The 22,545-nt window shown below is 57.3% G+C and overlaps 1 protein-coding gene across 3 annotated transcripts in view; it reads right to left on the minus strand.

Moving 5' to 3' along the window:
• IQSEC1 (IQ motif and Sec7 domain ArfGEF 1) overlaps positions 1-22,545 on the minus strand; it is a 69,371-nt gene that overhangs the window by 21,518 nt on the left and 25,308 nt on the right. For all 3 annotated transcript variants that reach the window (XM_080812363.1, XM_080812362.1, XM_080812364.1), the window contains exons 2-4: positions 20,908-21,202; positions 15,012-16,261; positions 2,712-2,873 (exon numbers count right to left, since the gene is read on the minus strand). In XM_080812363.1, coding sequence (XP_080668489.1) covers positions 2,712-2,873; positions 15,012-16,261; positions 20,908-21,202 — 1,707 coding nt within the window. The remainder of the gene's footprint in view (positions 1-2,711; positions 2,874-15,011; positions 16,262-20,907; positions 21,203-22,545) is intronic.

The following is a 22,545-nucleotide window of genomic DNA, read 5'->3' on the forward strand; positions in this document are numbered from 1 at the left end:
CGCCCAGAGCCAGGGGACCTGGCCGCCTCTTGTCCAGCAGGGCCCTCCGCCTGGCTTCCCCCAATCACGGAACACTTCAGATTACAGCCCAAAGACCCCCTCCCTACCATGCTTCTGGGGGAGTCTACAGACCCCTGGAAACTATAGGAAAATGTTGCTGAAAATCTCTATAATGTTTTCTTTTTAAAGATTTTACTTATTTATTTGACAGAGACAGAGATCACAAGTAGGCAGAGAGGCAGGAGGGAGCGGTGAGGGGGAAACAGGCTCCCTGCTGAGCAGAAAGCCCAATGCGGGCTGGATCCCTGGACCCTGAGATCATGACCTGAGCTGAAGGCAGAGGCTTAATCCACTGAGCCACCCAGGCGCCCCTCTGTGAGTAATTTTCTACAGAGGGCCAAAGCCTGTGGTCTCTCCTTGGGGCAGAAACGGCTCGCAGCATGCACATCACACAGGGCGCAGAACGCCCGTCACTGCTTGAGTCTTCTTGGGCTGTGAGGGATGCCAGCCATGTGCTCCCATCTCCTCCAGGAGGAGGCAGAGGCAGGCCGCTGGCCTGTCGGGCAGTGACCGTGCACTGAGCCCATCTACCCATGCCAAGGGGCCTGGGGAGAGCTGCCTGGGTTTTGCCGGCTGTCTTTCAAGGGACCCCTTGGAGGATCTCTGCCATACTCATCTGCCAGCCTGCCAATGGGAGCAGAGCCTGCAGAATCGGCCGGTAACTGGGTTTTGTCTGGTTCCCCTCATCCTAGCCCTGCCCTCCCAAACACCGCACTCTGTCCTCTGACCCAGATCCCCGAACAGAGAAGGTGGGGGTCTGTCCCAGGGACCCACTCAGCAAGCTGTGGTGTCCAGTGGATCTATGTTTAACAAAGCTGTGGCCACCCCTGGGGGCACTGTGGAGGCCTCAGCTGTGGGGGGCCTCATCCTTGCTGCCAGGGCCCTTGCTCTGCTGGGTCCGATGGGTTTGGACGTAAACAGCAGTGCCCCGGACCGTCTCTGAGAGCTCATGGCTCTGGAGGAGTCATCCTTCAAGGCTGCTGCTGAGCGGGTGGGGGAGGGCAGGGGCCACACAGGGAATAATGTGCTGACTAGCCTCTGAGCTGGACGCCTGGTGTGGAGGGTCGGGGGTGGGGGGTGAGGATCGCTGCTTCCTGAGGCTGCTGCTATTTTCTGATGGGGGAGAACAATGCACGGATTTCCTATAGACCAGCAGCTAGCTTGGGGGTGGGGGCTGGGGAGAGCCTAGGGGGAGCACAGGAATGGCTGCAGGGGGTGGGGGGCTGGCCCGAGACCGTCTTAGGCCCAAGCCACTAAGGACCTCATCTGTTTCCCCCTGAACTGCTTCCTGAGGCTGGTTTAAAGGGCAGGAGAGAAGGCACTAACCCTACGAACAAAGCAGCAGATCCCCCGCCCCCCCGCAACCCCGGTTAAGGGCCAGAAAAGAAATGGCAAGTGGGGAGAAGGCAGCCCAGGTGGGCACGCCTGGCCAAGGAAGGGCACAGATGCCATTCTGCTGGGCATTAGCTAGAGCGGCCGCCAAAGGCTGTGGCTCACTGTGTCCTGTGCGTCTGTGCACATGCTGGGTATACGTGTGACTGAGTAAGTACGTGCGCCTAGAAGTCTACGTGTGTGGGGGTGGGGAGCACCCGGGCCAGCCCTTCCCCGAGCCCGGGGTTTCCTCACTTGGGTAAGAGGCCTCAGGCAGCTGCCCGCCTCCTCCTGGGGCATCTGCAGACACGGGCACACAGGTGGCCGTGGCCGGGCTCTTCCTTACAGTGAAGACGCCCGGCCTCAGGAGGCCCGCTGCCCACCCCCTTGGCTTTGTTCTCTGGACGATGCAAGGCACTGCCCTTGTTACTAATGGTTTGCTCTCTACCCCGCTTTGATTCTGCTCCTGGTCTACATCTCGGTGTGCAGCTGCCTGGTCAGAAATACCCTCAATGACAGGCCTGGAGACGCTCCCCCGGGGGCCCCGAGCCCCGCTATTCCATCCTATCCCACAGCTTTGACCCCTCCTCTGTACAAGGGGCTTAAGCAAGACCCGACACCCACCCCTGTGTGTTTGAGGATGACGCAGGGCCAGAACACAGTATAAACCCAAGGGTCCAACTACTGGGGGCCTTTCTACTTAGGGCAGTCTCCAGGAGGAATGGAGATATTTGGGGTACATGTTCTCAAAACCGTCAGCGGTTTCCAGGGAGCAGGAAACTGGATTTTCTGCAGAGTTCCAAGTAGCTGGGAAGGTGGTGGCTGCCAGCCTTGGTTGGACTCTTACCTCTAGGTCTCCCAGCCGGGAGAGGCAGGAGACACAGGGGAGATAGGCACTGGGGTCCCTCTGGGCTCCTCACGACGCACGCAACCCCCGCCCAGACCAAGGGCATGTCAGGACGGCTGGCAGTCAGGCTGGCGGAGTGAGCTCAGACCTCCAACCCCTCCCCCCGGCCCCGAGCATGGTGGTGGCTCGACCCCACTGGAGAGGGATATAGGGGTCGAGGGGTCACGTTGGGGGACCTGCAGGGTCGGTGTGCGAGCTATAGCGCCGGAGGGTGGATGCACGCGTGTACGCCCGGTAGGGGGTTATATGCAAAACCACGTGGGGTGTTTGTGTGCATCCAGGAGCAAGGAAGAGCTAAGGGGTGGATTTGGGTCGTGTTCCAGCGGCTCAGGTCCGCACCCCCGCCCCCACACCTCCCGGCCCCGGAACTCACTCGAGCACGTCCCGGTTGAACTGCTTCTGCCGGTTGCCCAGGAACTCGCCGATCATCTGTCTGCTGAGGCCCTTGCGCTGCAGCAGAAAGTGGGCGACCCCCACTGGCGTGTCGGGCACAAAGCCGCGCTCGATGAGGTACTGGACGCCCTTCTCAGGCTTCCTGGTGAGGGTGGGGTGAGAGATAGGCTCAGCCATGGCTGCCCCAGCCCCTCCTGGCTGTCCCTCCTCCCTGGGGACTCTGGGTGCGCTGCCCTGGTCCGTCGGAGGGACCCAGAACTGTGCAGACCCTGCACCAGGTGGAGGCTGGGACTGGGCCATGAGCCGGTGCAGGGCTGCAGGTGCCGGGGCAGGGATTGTCCCACCACCCCCGTGTTCTGCACTGCCCCATACACCCCTCGGTGTAGAAGTCACTGCCCCGCGTTTCACTTCCAGGCAGACTGGACCCTTTGCCCAGCACATCCTGGCCGGCCCTCTGCCCCACTGACAGCAAACTACCTTTTCTGTAAGGACTTCCTGAGTTAACACAGTCAGGTGCCTGGAACGACACGTGCACGAAGCACCATGGAAGGTTCTCACGACTAGCCCTAGCTGAGAGGAGAGGAAGTAAGTTGCAGCCCTGACCCTTCCTGAGCAAAGAGGGTTTCTGGGACAGGCTAGGCTGGCACTGCAGGGCCGAGGGAGTCCACCTGCACGAGGAGCCATGCGGCCTGGCTGGGCTGTGGTAGAGGGAGGCCCCCTTACGGGCTCAGCAGGGGCCCAGGCTGGCCCTTTCCTCCCTTTGGGTCTCTGTCCCCCTGCCAGTCTGTGGCATGGGCCAGGCTTGGCTGACCTCCCAGGGTGGTGCGAGGGGGTGACCTCGCACTCTTGGAAGGCAGATGTCCTCTGACAATCCCAGAGCCTCAGATGGGCCTGAGGAGCTATGGAACCCTGGCGGTGTACCCAGCACCCATGGGGGGCGGGGAGGGGAGCCGGGCCCTACTGCTGGGCCCGGCAGGTGGAGATCAGAGTTCTGATCTCCCCTAGCAGCCCGGCAGCAACAGCGGGTATCCACCTGTCCCCATAAACCACATGGCTCCTGACTGACAGCAGCATCCAACACAGACTGTATTTCCACCTGCAAGCAAAAACAGGGCCCCTGCTGCAAGGTGACCTTGCTATTTTTAGCCTAGGATGACCACACACCCTAACATCACCTTCAGGCGTTCGGCCGGAGTGGCTGCTGGCCAGCTGGGCCCTGGCACGGCTCCCCCACTCCTTCCACAGACCCCATTCCTCCCTAAGATTCTGGTGTAGCCAACCAGGAGCCTCTCCAGCTGCTTGGCTGCTCATGCTCCCTCACAGCCCTGCTCCACGCCAGCACCCACGGGGCCCCAGCCTGTGCCCACTTCCCTCTTCCTCATCTTCGAGGTCAGAGGTCACCCTGGCAAGCCCACAGACGTCTTTTCTTTAGCTTACACGACGTTAACAGTAGGGATTCTAGTGAACACACAGAAATTGGGGTAGCTCAATCTAGAATCCAGATTTCCAGCTTCTCTTGAAAAATCAGGCCAGCTGGCACTCCCGGGCCTGTGCTCCTGTGTGGCCGTGACCAGAGTGCTGGGCTGGGCTACGCCACTCAGGCATCCTGTGTCGGCCCCTCGCCTGGGGGCCCAGATCCAGTCCCGGCCTGCTTCCTTGGGGGGCTGGCTGCTGTCCCCACTCGGCCCCCTCCCGTATTTACACACCAACGTCACACAGTATCTCGGACTTCAGGATCTGGGCTCCTCCGCCTGGGAGGAACAGAACACAGCGGGGGAGTGGAACACACGGCAGGAAGGAGAGTCTTAGAAGGGGCCATGGGAATGCGGATTCTTCAAGGATTAAGTACCCAGACTCTACTTTCTTGTTAGGTACTGCTCAGGATGACAGCAGTGATGGGGGCTGGTCAGGAATACCCTACAATGGCAGGCTCTAATCCTTGGTCTAAAGGACAAAAGGACTGAATCAATGATAGCTGGAGAGGAGAGGGAGGGGTTTCTGCAGGAAAATGAGACACTTCCTCTGAGCAGGTGACACTGGGCAGTGACCTAAGTCCTTAGAGAGGTTTCTGGGTAGAGGCAACAGTGAACGCAAAGGCCCTGAGGTGACAAAGGGTTTTGCAGGATCCAGGACCAGAAAGCTATCTGGGGTGGCTGAGAGGAGGGGCCTTGGGGGAGGTGAGAGGAGAGCAGCAGGGTGGGTGGGCCAGATCCCACAGCGCTGTGCAGGCCACAGGGGGAATCTGGTTTTGCTCTGAGTGAGAGGAGAAGCCCTAGTGTTCCAAATCAGGCAGTGATGGGACCCGATGCTCTGTGAAGGGAAGGCTAGGTCTGAAGTGCGAGCTCAGCGAGGAGCCTCCCACAGGCATCCAGGCTGCAGGGCAGGAGGTGGGGAGAAGCACCCAGTTTCCCAACACTGCCTGAGGGTAGAGATGACAATAATTACGGTGGATCCGAGTTTGAACCCGATGGCTCCTGCTTCAAGTCTTAACCAAAGGTGGGAGGGACCGGTTCCACCCGGCAGGTTTCATGGTGATGTCACAGGAGAAAGGAATCTGAACTCATTGGACCTTGACCAGTGACCAGGAGCTTGCCCAGCAACTGAGGCAAAGGATGGGGTGGCCGGAGGTGCAGTTAAGGAGCTGGGGTCGGAGGTGCGGTCCAGGCCGGGGGTCCAAGGTCAGGATGAACATGGTTCTCCAAGGAAGCCTCTGGATGGCTTTATGAAGGCGAGTGGTCTGGCCTTCACCATCCTCTTCAGCTGGTGCGCTGGACGTCCGAGGATGTGAGTTCCCGGCCTGTGGAGACCTTGCTGGTCCTGTCTACCTCAACGTGCAGTGAGGCCCCGAGTGTGCTCTTGGGGGCCCTGCCAGGCCTCCTAGATCCACCTGCTCCCTTGCAGAGCTCCACGCTGACTCAAGGTCTTGCTAAATGTCACACACAGTGACCTGCTGGGTGAAGGGGTGCATGGGGAGGAGTCATTAGTGCTGCCCACCCTTGCGGCACTTAGGGGACCAGGTGACATACCATGGCCAATGCACTGTGAAAGAAGGGATGCGTGGCTCTTCCTCTGGGAGCCGTGTGATCCCTATGGCGCCTTCCCTTGCCACAGGGAACCAGGGAGCCCACTGTGAAAGGACGTCCCTGCTCTCCAGTCCCTGAGAGACTTGGTGCGCACAGCACCTGGCCAGCCTGTGACAGATGCTGATGCGACAGAGGAATTAAGCTGTGCTGTGTCAGCATGCCAGAGCCCACCCAGACTGGCAAAGAAGGGGGAGTCTGGCTATGAAGCTGGGTCCTGGGGCATCTGGTTCCACCCCAAGGCACAGACACAGTGATGGGGCTCTGTTTCCCTCCCCAGCTGTGGCTTTCCATTCCCTTCATTATGAGAGTGCTGTGGGACTTCTGTCTGGAACCCCAGGCCCTAAGGACTGAAAATGACACAGACTGGGGTCCTTTGGCTCCTATCCTTGGGTTCAGCAAGGGCCTGGCTTACACAGAGCTCACCCAACAGAAGAAGAACAAAACGTGCCCTGGGGAAGGCATGCCTTTGCCGGCATCACCAGCACCCTGTTTTAAAACCTTCCAGGGCCTCGAAAACCCTGCAGGACAAGATCCGGGCTTTCTGCCCCTGGATTCACATCTTCATTCATTGCACAAACATCTATCGAGTACCTCTTCTGGGCCTGGGGTTGTGCTGGCAGGCCTGTGGCCCAAAGTCCCCATCCCTAGGGACGCCTGGGTGATTCAGTCAGTTAAGCATCTGCCTTTGGCTCAGGTCATGATCCCAGGATCCTGGGATCAAACCCTGCACTGGGCTCCCTGCTCAGCGGGGAGCCTGCTTCTTCCTCTTCCTCTGCCGCTCTGCCTGCTTGTGCTCTCTCTCTCTCTGACAAATAAATAAAATCTTATAAAGAAATAAACAAACAAACAAACACCAAGAACCCCATGAAAAACCAACATAGTCTCTATCCTTGAAAAACACCCTAGCTGGAGCGTGGTAAAGGAGGAACATAAACTCCCGGATACTCCCATAAACTCCCCAAAATACTCCCAGCACAGGAATCACAGGTATGTTCTCTGGAGCCAGAGGCTCAAACCCAGGCTCCACTTACAGGCTGGGTGACCTGGACGAGTTACTTAATTCCCCCGTGCCTCAGCTTTCCTGTCTGAATAATGGTGCCAGTGATGGTGCAGACGGCAGAGGTACTATGAAGGTTAAATGAGTCAATGCCCCTGAGCCTTCAAAAATATTGCCAGTCCTATGGCTCCAAGAGGAGGGTCAGCAACAAGCAGAAGTAAACCAAAGCAGTACACGGGAACCTGGAGAAGGCGTGGACTTCGGCTGGAAGGGGCGGGAGGGATGACCTGGAACGGCCTCCCTGGGGAGGTAGCACTGAACTGGGAGCTGGGAAGAGGGACCCCGCTGGAAAGAATGGCCAACGCAAAAGCCATATTTAACTTATAATGCAAAGAAGGCACAGAAAGGTCAAATAACTGGCGTCCAGGGGGCCAGGCGACAGAAAGCGTGCCAGGAGTCTCAACCCATTCCTCTGCTCCAAGAAGCTCCACAAAGTTTCACTCTGCCCTCCCCACCCTCCCTGCTGCTGAAAAGCCCGTCTATCCAGCTGCTGGGCCAGCTTGTTTCTCTAAGGGCCCAGCGTCAACAGGTGCCGAGGGGGACATTTGTGCCATCTGCACCTGACCTGCCTCTGCGCTCTGGGCCCCACCGTAACGGGTCCTTGAAAAGCTTTAGCAGGACAGGCTGGAGTGGGAGAGGTCAAGGCTTGGCCCTGCTGTGGGCCGCCAGGCGGGTCCGGCTTTGTTCCACGTCAGCTGCTGATTCAGACTTGGTTGTGCCAGGCAAGCGCCTGCAGACCCCACCAGGGGCAGCTCTCATGGTCACCACCTGTCCCTGGGCTGCGAGCAGTCAGTGGGGACACTGAGCTGGCGGGGCCCCAGGGAGGGTGGTTACAGGGCGGGCACCGTGCTCACGGTTCACCCACTTGCTGGAGCCCCAGCAGAGTGCTCTGCAGGCTCTCATCCCAGCAGGGGTCTACAGGCTTCTCCTGTCCTTTCTAGTTACCCGAGCCACTGCAGACAGAAGTGTGAGTGGTCGGCAGCGAGCCAGCCTCTGGATTTCCCACCCCACCCACTTTGTCCCCCTGAGCCCATGGGCTGACCTCATTCCCAACCTGGCCACTCAGAGCCCCTGATCCTCCTGACCACCATGAGCAGTCTGGAGCAAGCCAGCAGGAGCCGACGAGAGAGGAGCAGCTCTCTTCCTGCCAGGGCTGCTGTGAGGCTGGACCCTGGGCTGGGGATAGCTGGCAGGCCTCCTGCCCTGGTGGGGCACTGGCAGGGAGCTCTGGGGAGAAAATGGCCGTGAGATGCCCAACAGCTTTCCAGATCCAGACCCAGTAAGACCTCTGCTTCCACCAGTCTCATTGGGTTCCTGTCGCTTGCAGCGGAGAAGGCCCTGATGAACAGAGACCAACACAGGGTCTGTTTACCTGCAGGGCCCGCGGATCCTCTGCGGTCAGGGGGCCGAGCCGTCCCCGGAACGTCTCAGCTGACCACGGGAGGAAGGACTCACCAAGTTTGGTACTTGGACCCCTGTGTGCCTGGAAGCGTCCTTCAATTCAGTGATCCGGGCTCAAATGCCCCCAGCGGCCTATGAAGGAATGATCACCTTCCCTCTGCTTACATACTTCCAGGGCCAGCAAGCTCACTGCCTCTTCAGACAATTTCATGCAGCTCTGGTTTTTACAAAGCTCTTCCTGATGCCGGGAGCCCAAGCTGAACGGGGCTTGTCTTTACTGCAGAGACAAGGTGGAGGAATCACCCTGCATCACGGCCGGCTGCCCTGTGGGGCCTGCCTTGGCTTGGTTTTCTTTCCCGAGAAACTGAGCACCAGATACCCCGGACCCACGAGGCAGCTAGGGACTGCTAGGGCCATGAGAGTGGTGAGGGCCACGGGCTGGATTCCAGGGGAATGGAAAGCCGGCTTCCTTCTGAGTAGCTCAAAGTGCTCCGAAGAGAGCTGATCTGTCAACTGTCAGCACTACCAGCAACGGCGAATAGCTCGCCGGAACCCTGGAGCCAGCATGTCTGGCTCTGTGGCCTCGAGCTAGCACCTGACCTCTCTGAGCCCTGGCTCCCTAGAGCCAAGTGTCACGGGGTCACCAGGAGGATTCAGTGAGCTGATGCACGTGGAAGTGTTTCGCGCAGCGCCTGGGACCTCATACGTGTTTATATGGGCTGGCTGTCATCACTGGTGTTCTCACTACGTCACGCATGAGGAGCACAGAGTTGGGCTACCGATCAGGAGCCCACCCACAGCTCTTCGGCTCACTGAGAGAGGCTGGCCCAGCTCTGTAGCCTCTGAGCCTGATTCCCACGCAGGTGGAGAACAGGTGACTGTCCAGGGATGCAGGAAGGGTGAAATCCCGGAGCACCCCAGACTCATACCAGGGCTCTCCACCTCCCCTCTGCAGAAAGGAATGACACCATGGAAGCACCTGGCAGGCACCAGGGGCTGGGCCATAGGTGGAAGGGACCTCAGAGGGCCCCTTGAACAGCTCCCAGCCCAAGCAAGAGTATATCGTCACACCAAGTGGTTGTTGAGGCCCTAACCTACATGCTCCTCAGAGTCGGGGCGATCACTCCCGGGATGGGAGTACCTGTTTAATCACAGGGGAGCTCTGGGGATGAGCACACTCTTTCAGAGGTGGGAGAGGTCTGGCCAGGTATACCTGGACAAAACTGGCCTGGGCTACAGTCACCTGGGCTCTTGTCAGAGTGAGAGGCATGAAAGAGGAGAATGACGCAAGGAGACCCATATCCCTGAGCCCATGTGTGAAACACAGGAACAGGGGACCCCATTAGGGCTGTTGGGGTACTGACCCGGGCTCCTAGCGCTGTGGTGGCCCAAGGATGACCTCTCCAGGGCCGTGTGGCCTCCTCTGGGTGGTGTGGCTTTTCCTCCTGAGCTCTCCATTCACCTCTGTGGCCCAGTGAGCTGATGAGGGGGCACGGGGCCACACATGTAGCAGCCATTCCCACGTGGAGCCGGGTGAGGCGGTGAGAGTTCCTGCTGGCCCACCTGCTGGCTGTGTGACCTCAGACAGGTGACCCTCTTGGGACCTCAGTCCACCCATCTGTACAGTGGGGTTAATAAGAGTCTCTACCCCCCAGCAAGAAAACTTGTAGAACAGTGTCCAGCACACACTAAGCACAGAGAACTATCAGCCACCGCCATGACCTCTGACTGTTCTGTCCACCAAACCACCTGCGGGGTCCTCCTGTAGCCCGTGTTCCTGGAAGCCCCCAACCCTTTGCTCTGGGCACAGCAGCCCCAGCTACCACCCAGAAGCTCCTCCTTGCTAGTGGGCCCCAGGAAAATTTCTCGGTTTCACTTCCTCTAATCCTCACCAGGCCCTGGGAGGCAGGAACCTTGTACCCATTTTCCAGATGTAGGCGGCAAGGCTCCAAGAGTGCAAGGAGTTGCCATGTCCCTGCAGCTGATGTGTGGCAGAGCTGGGGCTAAAAAGCTCTTGCCTCTAGTTCCTGGACCCCCACCCTCCCTCTGGGGCCATGAGCTCCATGAGCAGCCTGGGGCCTGTGAAGAGCAGGTGCTTGGGGGAACATCTGGATGTCAGGCAGACTGCTGCCTCCTCCAGGGGCCCCAGGGATGCCCCTCCCTGCCCACCTCCCTAATGTTCTCGGGTCTCCTATTTTGTTTTTCCTCCCCACTCGCGGGCTCGCTTGTCCACTTTGGGTTCCTCATTCAGATCCTCCCTGTACCCGATCTGGGGATGGGGGGGCGGCTGAGGTTCTGTGTCGGGAAAGCCTACTACTGGAAGAGGGTGGGAACTGACAGCTATCTGGAGGGCAGGGTGGGCCTGGGTGGGAGGCTGGGGACATGTTTCCCACGATGTGCATCAGCACCTGCCACTGTGGGCCCGCTGTCCCACTCTGCCCCACGCCCTGTGTGAAGCCAGACTTGCCGCTGCCTGTCCCTCAGTGCTCTAGATCAGCGCTGTCCATGAACACAGTCTGGGGCGGCCAAACTGCACCAGATCTGTGCTGTCAGGCACAGGGGCCACATGTGGCCCGTGAGCACCTGCACGGTGGCTAGTGAGTGCCGGGGGCACTGGATTTGTGTTGTTTCTCTGAACTTTAACCTCAGTAGCCACCCTGTGGCTGGACAGCAGCACTGGAAACACACAGGCTCCCCCAAGTGAGTCTCGGAGCTGAAGGCAACACTGGTGACAGGTTGGCCGGGTGGCTCATGGGTCTTAGTGAGCGGATTCCAAAACCCATGTGGAAGATTCCCACCCGAAACAGCCAAGACAATTTTTATGAAGCCCAAAGGAAGGGGTTTTGCCCTAATAAGCAAACGCACGAGACCCCAAGTCTGCTGCTCGTGGAGGAACGGACAGGCCCTGTAACGGTTAACGTGGAGCTTTACAAGCATCTTCGTTCTGTTCCCTGATCTGTCCCGGGCCCCTGAAACACAGCCTGGTGTGTGGCAGGCGCTCAAGAAATAGCTGCTGAATGAATGAAAAGGTCCCATTCATGAGGAATTAGATGGGACTTCAAGTCCATGAAGAAAGGACAGATTGTTGAATAAATTGTTTGCAAACAACTGGCTAAGCTCTACAGAATAATAGAAGTTGGGGGGTGCCTGGGTGGCTTAGATGGTTGGGTGCCTGGCTTCAACTCAGGTCAAAATCCCAGGGTTCTGGGATCAAGTCCCACATTGGGCTTCTTGCTCAGCGGGGAGCCTGCTTCTTCCTCTGCCTGCTGGTCCCCCTGCCTGTGCTCCCTGTCCCTCTTTGACAGATAAATAAAATCTTAAAAAAAAAAAAAAGGTTGGACCCCTCACTTTGTGTGCTTCTCCTCTCCAAAACAAATTTCAGCTTAAAGTCCTAAAGGGCATGGAAATACACTGAAAAAAAAAATTTTTTTTTAAAGCTATTTATGATTTGGGGCAGAGCCCCTTTTAATTTTTATTATTATAATTATCACTGTATTGATGATTTGGAGCAAGGCCCCTTTTAATTATTACTATTTTTAATGTAGGCTTCATGCCCAGCGTGGAGCCCAATGTAGGGCTTGAACTCACGACCCAGAGATTGTTACCTGAGTTGAGATCAAGAGTTGGACACCTAACCAACTGAGCCACCCAGGTGTCCCTGGGCAGAGCCCTTTTTAAAATAAATAACATGAAAAGCCAAAGAAATGAAACAAGAAAATACCAATTTAGCTAATTAAAATTAAAACCTTCCTGTACAGCATGGTGACTGTGCTTAATAATACTGGATTGTTTACTTGAAAGTTGCCAAGACAGTAGATCTTAAAAGTCTCGTGGCAAGAAAAAACAAATTGTAACTACATGTGGTGAGGGATGGTAACAACTTCTTGTCATCATTTTGCAATATATATAAAAAATGGAATCATTACCTAGTACACCTGAAACTGATGTTGGATGGCAATGATCTCAATTTTAAAAACACAAAAAATTACAAGCACTTTTGTTAGATGAAAAAGCACAAAGTTAAAAGACATATATCTGAGAACCACTGAACCGTACACTTTATAAGGGTGAATTTTAGGATACTGTGAATTATAGCTCAAAAGAAAACAATTTTAAAGACAAATGACAGACAGAAAATGTTTCTAATTACAAAGTATCAGTATCCACAACAAATAAAGAACTACTGGTAAATCAACATGACAAATAGCCTGAGAGAAGAAAATGAGCCAAGAATATGAACTGGGGGCCCCTGTCTGGCTGAGTCAATGAAGCATGTGACTCTCGATTTCAAGGTTATAAGTTCAACCCCATGTTGGGTGTACAGATTACTTAAAAAAAAAGAAAAAAAGACACATACAGATGCTCTATTGCTCCATTTTAGATGCTGGGAAATGCAAACTAAAAAGACCAAGAGACAACTATGTCTGCCCTTTGATTGGGGGTGGGGAGAGAACACAGTATTGCCAAGCATGTGGGAGAACGAGGACCTCTCAGATCCAGCAGCAGAGAGAGGAAATGGATAGAGCTCCCCTTTAAAGGGTAAGTTTCCAGTGAAAAAACGTGCCTACCTAAGCCTCCATAATTCTGCTTTTAGCTAGCTTCTCTATAGACTCTCTTGAGAGTGTATGTAAAGACACTTCTTGTCCTCTATGGTTGGTAATTACGAGGAAGTGGAAGCAAGGGGCCAGGTCAATCATATGGCTAGCCCCACACCAGGGACCACTACAGAGCAGCAGGAGGGAGGGAGGTGGCCCATGCATACTGATGGGGGTGGGGCGGGGCGCGGGGGGGGTGGTGGGCCTGGATCTCCACCAGCAAGCTGTGCAGTAATATCCCAGTAAGATGACGTCCACAACCCCAAGCCCCAGATAATGTCAGCGAGGCCACAGCGGCAGCACCTAATACTCGGAAAGGGCTTCCTCGGTGCCAGGCGCTGCTCCAAACACTTCACATACCTGCTTCCTTACAACTCACACCCTGTGAGGTGGACACTATTGGGCCCAGAAACACTGTACAGACGGAAGGCCAGGCTGTGGGCCCGGGCAGTCTGGCTTGGGAGCTGTGCTCTGAGCCATGGTTGTCTGTGGTTCCTAAGAGCGCACACATGCATGGAGTGAAGATCTGGGAGGAGAGACTCCAAAAACGACAAGAGCCTAAGGGAATGTTATCCTAACTGGAAGACTTTCATTTTCCACGGGGAATATAGTCCCGTACCACACCCATAACTAAAAACAGAGCTAAAGAGCATCTACACAGACCAACGCTGGTTGGTGGAGGGACTGTTTTTTTCTGGCCTCCACCTGTCGACACAGCTGGTACCCCCATATCAGGGATGTGGTGGGCTCGGGCACTAAGTGAGCCCCCAGGTCGGTTCAGCCCCCTGCCCAGGAGGGCCCTGGCCTGGGTCTTTGAAGATCTGGGGGAGTTGGCTGTGCCCAGAAGTGGGTGGGAGCAGACAGACTTCTGGGACAGAGCTCAGGATGGGCTCAGCAGAATATGGTCCTTTCGGCTAACGTGCTGGCTGGCCACAGCTCGTGCAGCGGTGAGGCTGTCCCTACGTGAGCCATGAGTTGATGGGAGTCTCAGGAGAGAGCCCCCAGGCAGATGCAAGGTCCTTGAGACTCGAAGTTCTCAGCTGAGTGAGGACCAGCGACCCAGAGCCTGCCGACTGCTTGCATGTAAATGTCCTGTTCCCTATACTCTCCCTCCAGGGACAGGCCTCTGAGTCCCCCGAGACAGTGCAGCACTTCCACCTGTTAGTGGGGATGGCTCAAAAGTGCCCCCCAAGCCTCCCTCCATCTCGGAGAGGAAGCAGAGAGTGGGAAAGTGCAGCGGATGCCTGTCAGTTGCTACCGGGCAGTCTGGCTGTGTCCCCAACCTTGGAAGAGTCAGCTCCAGGCTGACGTCCGATGAGCCCCAATCCCAGAGGGATGTGAAATACGATGTTTAATAACCAGAGCCTGCCGGCGTCCCTTCCAAGGGAGTGTGCGGCCCTCCTCCCCTTCCGCTTGCTATTTTCGGCCATGCTAAGAATAGCCTGCTTTAAATACCCGTCTCCCTCCTTACATCGGCTCTCAGGACTGCCCCCACAGCACCTTTCTAGAACTCCTGGCGGGGAGCGGTCCCTCAACAGACCCAATTCACACATCTAGCACAGGGACCTTGCTGAGACTTCTGTTAGCCCGTCTCTGTCCTGCTTCCCCCAACGCGTGCCCCTGATAGCTGAGCCTGCCCCAGCCCTAGGAGATCTTGCTCAGACATGGACCCCATCACGCACTTGCCCAAAGACCTTCGTGCCCCTTGTCACCCAGCGAAGCCAATCCAAACCCCCGAGCCTAGTGTTCCCAACTGGGCACATTACGCAGCGCCATCAGCCTTCACATTCATGTTTCCTGAGAAGCTACTGTGCGCTGGGTGCTGCTCTAGGTGCTCACAGGGCCCTGAACTCCTGTCCCTGTGTTGCTCTGTCACAGACAAACTCCTCATTTGGCTGCTGCTCAGCCTGTGAGCCTCTGCTCTCCCCAGGGCAGGGCCCTCGGGTCGGGGGGCCGGGCCCACCACTCACCAGGATCCAATCTCCTCTACGACAGCATCGCTGTGCCAGATGCTGCCAGAGGCCCAGCTAGCACAAGGCCCCACCCTCATACATATGCTTTTAAACCCTCAGTGTGTGCAAAGGCCCTAGGGTATGAGAGCAAGGCCCTCCCCATGTGCTCCTGCAGGGCCGGCAGGCACTCACTTGTTGAAGAGATTGAGGCCGATGCGATAGTGCCTCTTGCGGATGACATCGTTGCTGAAGGCAGGGGAGTCCCAGCTGTTGCGGGTCTCCTTGTGGTAGGTCTGCTTGCTGAGCGTCTGCTCCCTCAGGCTGTCCCGGGACGACGACTCAGAGCTGCAGTTGATGGTGTCGTTGGAGTTGGATGTGCTGTTGATGCTGTCATTGTCCCCATCCGAGTAGTCGGACTCCGACTTGCTCTGCCTGTTGGCCGAGCCGTTGATGGCCAGGTGGCTGTCCAGGGGCCGGGGGGGCCGGGACCGCAACTCCGGCTCCTCCCGGGGGAGGCTCTTGGGGGGGCCGCCCAGAGGGCCGTGCTTGGGGCTGCCCTGCGGCCCGCCCAGGCTGCGTTCATAGGCGCTCTGCCTCTTGAGCGAGCCACGGTCCGAGCGGTCGCTGAGGTCCACGGAGCTGTCGCTGGGTGGCTCAATGGTGAGCAGCGGGAGGTGCTCCACCCGCAGCCGCTGCTCTGGCCGCTCGAGCGACGGTGTGCTCCGGCAGCTGGTGTCCGTGTCCCCCTTGTCGTCCTTGTGGGCCAGAGCCCAGTAGTCCTGCGCAGCGCCCCCAGCCCGCAGCCGTAGGTCCGACTCCGTGCTGGGCGGCCGGTGCCCCGCCTGCGAGAGGGGCAGGGGCGGTGACAGCTCCTCCTCGTCGATGTACAGGGTGACATCACTGTACGAGGCCGTCATCTCATCCAGTTTGTGGTGGTCCACGCTGTGCAGGGCCGGCTTGGGCTCGGCGTCCCGGACCCGCCCTGCGTCGGGGGCTGGCGCCTCCTCGGCGTGCAGGCTGCGGCAATTGAGGGCGTCGTCGATGGACTCAGCCAGGGACTTCACCTGCCTCGAGAAGGCATCCTCCAGCTCCGTGATGGCGTCCGCGAAATCGCTGGATGGGGCGGGAGACTTGAGGGTGGGAGGCTCGCCAAGGTCGCCGCACTCCGACGGCACCAGGGCCCCGAGCTGAGAGCCATCATCGGTCACGGAGACCTGCTTGCCCTCGAAGTAGGAGCTGTGCACTTTCTCTGGGCCCTCGAAGGAGAACTGCATCCTCATGTTGGACAGCACGATGCGGCGTGACATGCGGTTCTCCGACATGGAGCTACGTAGGCGCTCAAAGTTCTTGTTCATCTGGTATTGGCGGAAGGCCGTCTGGATGGTGCGAGCCGCATGGCGGGTCACGAGGCGGCCCCCATACTTGCGTTCTAGCATCTCCACCTGGTTGGGGGCAGGACAGGACATCAGTGAGCTCAGCCCCGTGTGCGCTCAGTCCCGTGCGCCACTGGCACAGCACCACACCCACCCACGGTCACGTCCGCCGCCCAGCTCCGTGGCTGCAGCAGCCAGAAAGGCACATCCCAAAGTTGGTTATGACAACCACGGAGGCAAGCTCATGGGGTTGTCCAGAACAGGGGTTCCCCGGGTCCAAGAAGATGGAGAAACCCCCTGTTGAAGGGAAAGCAAGGATGTTCCCTGCACAACCTCCCAGAACCTTTGAAAGGTGGAGCGTTTCCAAATTTCTTTGGACACAGAAGCCTTTGGCCCCAGCATGTTTTGTGGCCTGGGCTTTAATGAAACTAGCAAGATGCTGGAGGAGGAACAGGCAGCCCCTCCAGAGGGGAGGAACCTGAAGCATGAGCAGGTTAAGGGACCAGCCAAAGGTTTCAGTGAGATCCTGGACCCGGACCCTTGGTGCCAGGCTTCGGGACTCACTTCCTCTTTACAGCAGTGACCTCGTGCTCTTACCAGCTAGTGGAGGTGGTGGGGGGTGTCACTGAGTTTCAGGGAGGCCTGAAATAATCACTTTAGTTGGGGGCAGGCTTCAAGGTCACATGCCTGGGCTCTAAGCCTAGCCCTGCCCCTCATTAGCTGTGCCACTCTGAGCAAGCCTTGGGGCCGTGCATTTCCTATTTCCTCATCTGTAAAGTGGGGATGGTACTCAGCCCCATCTTGTAGGACTGTGGTGAGCACCTGATGAGATGGACACAACAGCTTAGCTCATGCCAAGCACAGGGACAGCTGGGCCTAGAAGACCCTCAGCTGCGTTTCTGGAAGATGTTTATGGTTTGGGGGGTCCTCGACTCCCCTCACTGGACAGATGGGGAGACTGAGGCCCAGAGAAGTGACCAGCTCAGAAGCAGAGGCCTCCAGACTCCAGAGCACGCACTCATTCTGCCACCCCAGGTTCCAATGGCCCCTCTTCGTGGTGAGGTACAGAGACGGGGCCGGGCTATAGGCAGGTGGCACTGTCTGGGACTCCCCCGTGTGACAACCAGACTCTCAAAGCCCCAAGGCTCACTCCAGCCCTTGGTGATCAAGGACAACCCTGAGGACTGCTCCCTGTGCCTCGCTCCTGAGTGAAAAGATGCCCGTAAAGTAGGAGGCTACCCTGTAGGAAGCAAAGAAAATTCAAGATAAGCAAATGGCTTCTCCACCAAGCCAGGGCTCTTGGGCTGTTGGGCAGAGGGGGTGCCTGATGAAGGGGCCAGGAGAGGCCTGAGGCCTTTAGGAAGAAAGCACACTTGTGCCAAGGAGGCAAAGCACCACCCCCTGGCCTTTCTAGACCCCACCTGCCTATGCTGTGCTGGGCATCACACCAAAGCTGGTGGCACAGAGAGATAAGGTCCCTGCCCTCCAGAAGCGAAGATAAGGTCCTTCTCCTCAGGGAACCAGACAGATACACACACCTAACTGAAAGAAAACCAGACACCGAACAAATCCACACTATGGCCTGAGTTGGGGGAGAGGGTCGCTCAGAGCCACTGTGGGGCGGGCCAGGAACAGAGGGCTTGGGGCTTCATGTACCCTGGTGCCGGTCCTGGTCCCCTCACTTCCTGGCTCTGGGAGGCCACCCACGTCAGGGACACCGGCTCCCCCCGGACACTGAAAGCGCCAGCTCTCTGGGGCCTGTGGGAGAGGGAGCAGCAGGCTGGGGAGAGCGGCTCCCTTCATAGCAGGAGAGGGTAGTGTGTGTGCATGTTGGGGGAGGGGGGTGGATCAAAATGACTTTTCTGGGCCCAGAGTCAGCCAGGGTGGGTCTGTTTTTTCTCTTGCCCTGAAGTTACTGAACACCATCCAAAGAGATGACCTCACTTCCACATCTGTAAGCAGACTCTGTTTTTTGAGGGTTTTGAGTGGAGCTCTGAAAGCCGACGGGGCCGATAAAGGGCCCAAGGCTGAGCTCTGGGAAGCCCCCCTCCTCCGCCCTTCAAGGCCGATAGCCAGGCCCCCCTCATGTCGCCTTTGGGGGCAGAGTCATGATACCAGGGCCACTGGCGTAGGCCCAGGACTCACTCAGGGCTCTTTCTCCCTTGCTGACTGGGGGCCTGGACAATCAGGCAGTGACCCTGTTTGTCTGAGACCAGCTCCCCAAATCTGGGGGAAGGGTGAGGGGGGATGAAGAGGGACCTTGGAAAGGCAGGAATTGGCTCTGTGTTGCCATCAAAGCCCCGCTCAGTCCCTCCTTCCTGGTCTTCCCTGAAGGACACACACTGACCCAGGCCTGCTCTTACACAATCCCCAGACTCATGGTGGTGATTCCTCCTCCTGGGCCACAACGGACCCAAGGCCCAGCCTGAAAATCTACTGGGGTGCAGGGGAGGGAATCCAATTTATATGTGCTCACCTGCTGTATGTCGCCTTCACCTGATATTCACAGGACCTCCAGCCTGTAGAGTATCCCTGGGATCCCCCTTCTCGGAGGACAGAGGCTCTGGGAAGTAACGTGACGCGGAGGTGACCCCTAGCCCTCCCTCTCCCTTTAAAAGGATGCGTCTCAACAGCAGGGGAGGGACAGGGAACAGAGAGGAACACCCTTCCACAAAGCAGAACTAGCAGCTCTGATGACTCAGGACTCCTGCTCTCTTTGATAGGAAACCACCAGAAGGTGCAGAGGCCCTGAAGCCAAAGGGCTCCCTTCATTAAATGAGACTTTGCTTACCTGGCTTTAATCTTCATGGGATTGTGTACCCTACTTTCATCGGGCAGTTCCCATGTAATCTGTCCTGTTCCCATTCTTGCTTTCATTACCGGGAAGCTCAACAGCTCAGTGGTCCTCTCATCTTTTCACCACCTCTTCCTTGCCACCCTTGTTCTGCCTCAGGGCCTTTGCACCTGGGGTTACTGCTTCCTGGAAGGCCACTTCCTTCAAACGCTCAGTTCAGATGGCCACCTTGAGGAGGCCTTCCCCACCCCCCTTTATCCAATGCTGTCACCTCCCACAGCCACCACTTCTTCCCCCTATTTCGTGATCTCTGGGGTTTGTATCACGCTCTGGAATTAAACTGTCTTTATTGCTAACTTGCTCATGGGACCATCTCCTGGACCAAAGTGTCAGCTCAAGAGCTGGGGCCTCACCCTGTCCACTGTGGACTCCCCAGCACCCAGCACAGTGTCTGGCACACACTGGGTATTTGGCGAACATGCATGGGATCAGAATGACCAGCTGTGGCCCCAGTAAGGCCTATGAACCCAAGGTTTATCTCCATAGGCCTCTGTGAGGTCTTCGACTTTCTCACTTCTGTTTCCCAGCGCTTCTGCTGGAGGTCTTTTACTATCAACTGCTTCTGATTCACTTTGGATGTGGGTGTAAGTGATCAATGGAACAGAGGTGGTCTTCCCCTGTGGTAGGCCTGGCCACGGAGCCGAGTGCCACGATGGGTAGTGGGATGGGGGCGGTTTCCGCTCCCACAGCCCAACAGGGGGCCATCTGTAGAAGGATGGAGAGAATCAGGGGTGAGATAGGTAGCCTGAGGACAGGGAGAGGAGGGGGCTGGTAGGAGACTTTGTTGGGGGCAGAGGGTTGAGAGGAGGAAAGACCCACTTTGGGCAGTTACCCACATGGTTCCCGGAAGTCAGGTGCCATGACTGGCCCAGACTGCTGCTCCGCAAAAGACAAATAGGAGCAAACAGAGGGTGGCAAGGTGAGGGGTCGATGTGACCACCTAGGACTCATAAGGAGATGGCCCGGGAGCTGCGGGAAGCTGGACAGATAAGTCTGACCCCCCCAGCCCCTGTACATCTACACAGCTGCTTGCCATAGCCTGAGGGTCTCCTGAAGCCAGAAACGTCCCTTCAGTTTCACCCAAGAATTCTTACTCAAGGGTCTCCTAGGGGCCTGTACTCGGGAGGTCCTCAATGCGATGCTCTCTGTCCCCCCTCCCCTCCAGTGAATCGCTCATTCCCTCTGCTCCCCACCCCCAGCCAGCTGGGACAGGCCTCTCCCTCAACCCAGGAGGCTATCTTTAGTCCTTCCCTGGAGCCCAGCCAGGCGGGCAGGCCATGCACCTTCCTCGCCCTCCTGGCACATGGGTGCCAACCCCACGGTGGGTCTGCGGGAGGAAGCAGGCCTTCAGTGTGGCCGTTTCCCACGAGAACAGACTGGAACCCAAAGGGGACATAAAGCAACCTCGCCTGCGGGCTGTGGACAGGCTTGGTGTTCTTTTCGGAGCATGTTCTATTTATGTTGTACACTGACCTCCTGCCCTTCTCCTCGGGGACTCCTCCTGAGGACTATCTAAGGTTCAGGTGTCCCCTGGGACCTCAGATACTCAGTGTCTGGCCACTGAACCTGTGTGCATGGCCATAGGGACAGGGAGGGGGGCGGAGACCCAAGTCCTGACACCCTAGTCCCTTCGTTTGGGGTGCCTCCGCGGGTCGGGCAGAGCAAGAAGGGGACCCTGGGCAGAGGTGAAGGCCATGTTCATAGCACAGGTGCACCTGAGTGGACGTCAGACTGTGGGAGAGCTGAGCCTCCTGCAGCCTCAGGCCGGCCCAGCAAAGGCCCTGGCAACCGTCTCCAGCCAGAGCCACCTGGCTGCCTGTCCCCTAGCCCCCAACCTGCTCCCAAGGCGGGCCCCGCCTACCTGCTTGTCCTGCAGGTCGGAGGAGAGCTCATAGCTCTCAGACAGTGACCTCGAGCGCTTGATGGCCTCCTCCTCGGCCTGCTTGCGCAGGATGGAGGTCGAGTGCTGCAGTTTGGGCCTCCGTGTGCGCTGCTGCTGCCCCGGCGGCCCCGAGTACAGCCCATAGGCTCCCACCGACGCGTGCTCGTAGCGGTCGGGGCTCAGACTGGAAGCAGGTGCTAGGGGGCCCTGGTGGTAGGCCGATGGGCTGTCCAGCGACGTGCCGGTCTCGCTGCTGGGGGCCTCGCCCTCCACGCTGCAGGGGACAGAGAGACGAGAGAGGCCTCCTGTGAGTGGGAGATCAGACCCCAGGGCCCGACAGGGAGCCGGAAGGTGGGAGGGGGCCACAGGTAGGAGGCAGCCCCACAGCTTCCCCCACGCCGCTGGCTGGCCTCTGACACACTTCACTGATTGATTTTGCTCACTGTCCGTCTCCTACGTGAGGACCTCAGCTTTGCGAGGGCAGAGGTTGGACACATGATGTGCACTGTAGGGCCTACAGCAGGGCCTGGCCCATGGCAGGAGAGGGTCAGTGAAAATCTGCTGAGCAGCTAAATGGATCCGGTCCCCTTCTCTCCCTCATTCCCACCACCTGACTTAAGTAAACCACTGATTTTTGTACCTTCTGTTCTTATTTTAAAAAGACATTGATGAAAGTGACTCCTTACTACATACCTACTTAGGGGTCAGGCACTGGGGGGGGGTTAGGGGCTGAGCCGTGTCCCCCCAGAATTTGTATCTTTTTAAGTCCTAACCCCCAGTACTTCAGAATGTGGGGGAGACAGTCTTCAAAGAGATAGTTAGGTTAATGAGGTCCATCGGGGTCCTAATCCAACAAGACTGATGTCCTTCTAAGAAGAGGAGATGAGGACCCAGACATGCACAGAGGGACGACCATGTGAGGGCACAGGGAGAAGGCGGCCATCTACACACCAAGGACAGAGGCCTCAATGGCACCAGCCCTGCCGACACCTTGATACTGGACTTGGGGCCTCCAGAACAGTGAGAAAATAAATGTCTGTTGTTTAAGCTGCCCAGTCTGTGGTCCTGGTTATGGTGGGCTTGGGAATGAATACAGTGTTATACGTACATTTTTCTTTTTTAAAATCTTAAATTAGTCTGCAAAGAAAGAATTACTAACCCCCCTTTTCCAGGTGGGGAAACTGAGGCCCACAGAGGTACAGAGACCTGCCTGCACAGGTAGTGAGTGGGTGAGTTGAGGTCAAAGCCCAAGTTGTGGGATTCCAAGATTTGGTGGGGGGTGTGTGTGCACCCCTCCACCTCGTTGAGCCTCATCCCCAGGATGCAGACACCTCCCTCTCAACTAGAGCTAGACTGGGGGGACAGAGAGGGACTGGCTGGCTTACTTATCCCAAACTCAGGAACTCAGAAAACAGACATGGGCTCCTGTTGCAGACTGCTTTTCAGTATAGCACAAAGAGGCAAGGCTGTGTCTAACACAGCATCTAGCAGCCTCTCTGGTCAAGCCTTGCCATTTTCCTGTCCTTGCAGGGTATCACTCAACCTTTAAAGACCCTCTGATCCCTGGGGCCAGGGCAGGGGTCTCACTGGAAGGGGCCCAGCAGAGAGAAGGGAACA

Source organism: Martes martes (genome assembly GCF_963455335.1).
Source record: "Martes martes genome assembly, chromosome: 1".
NCBI lineage: Eukaryota > Metazoa > Chordata > Mammalia > Carnivora > Mustelidae > Martes > Martes martes.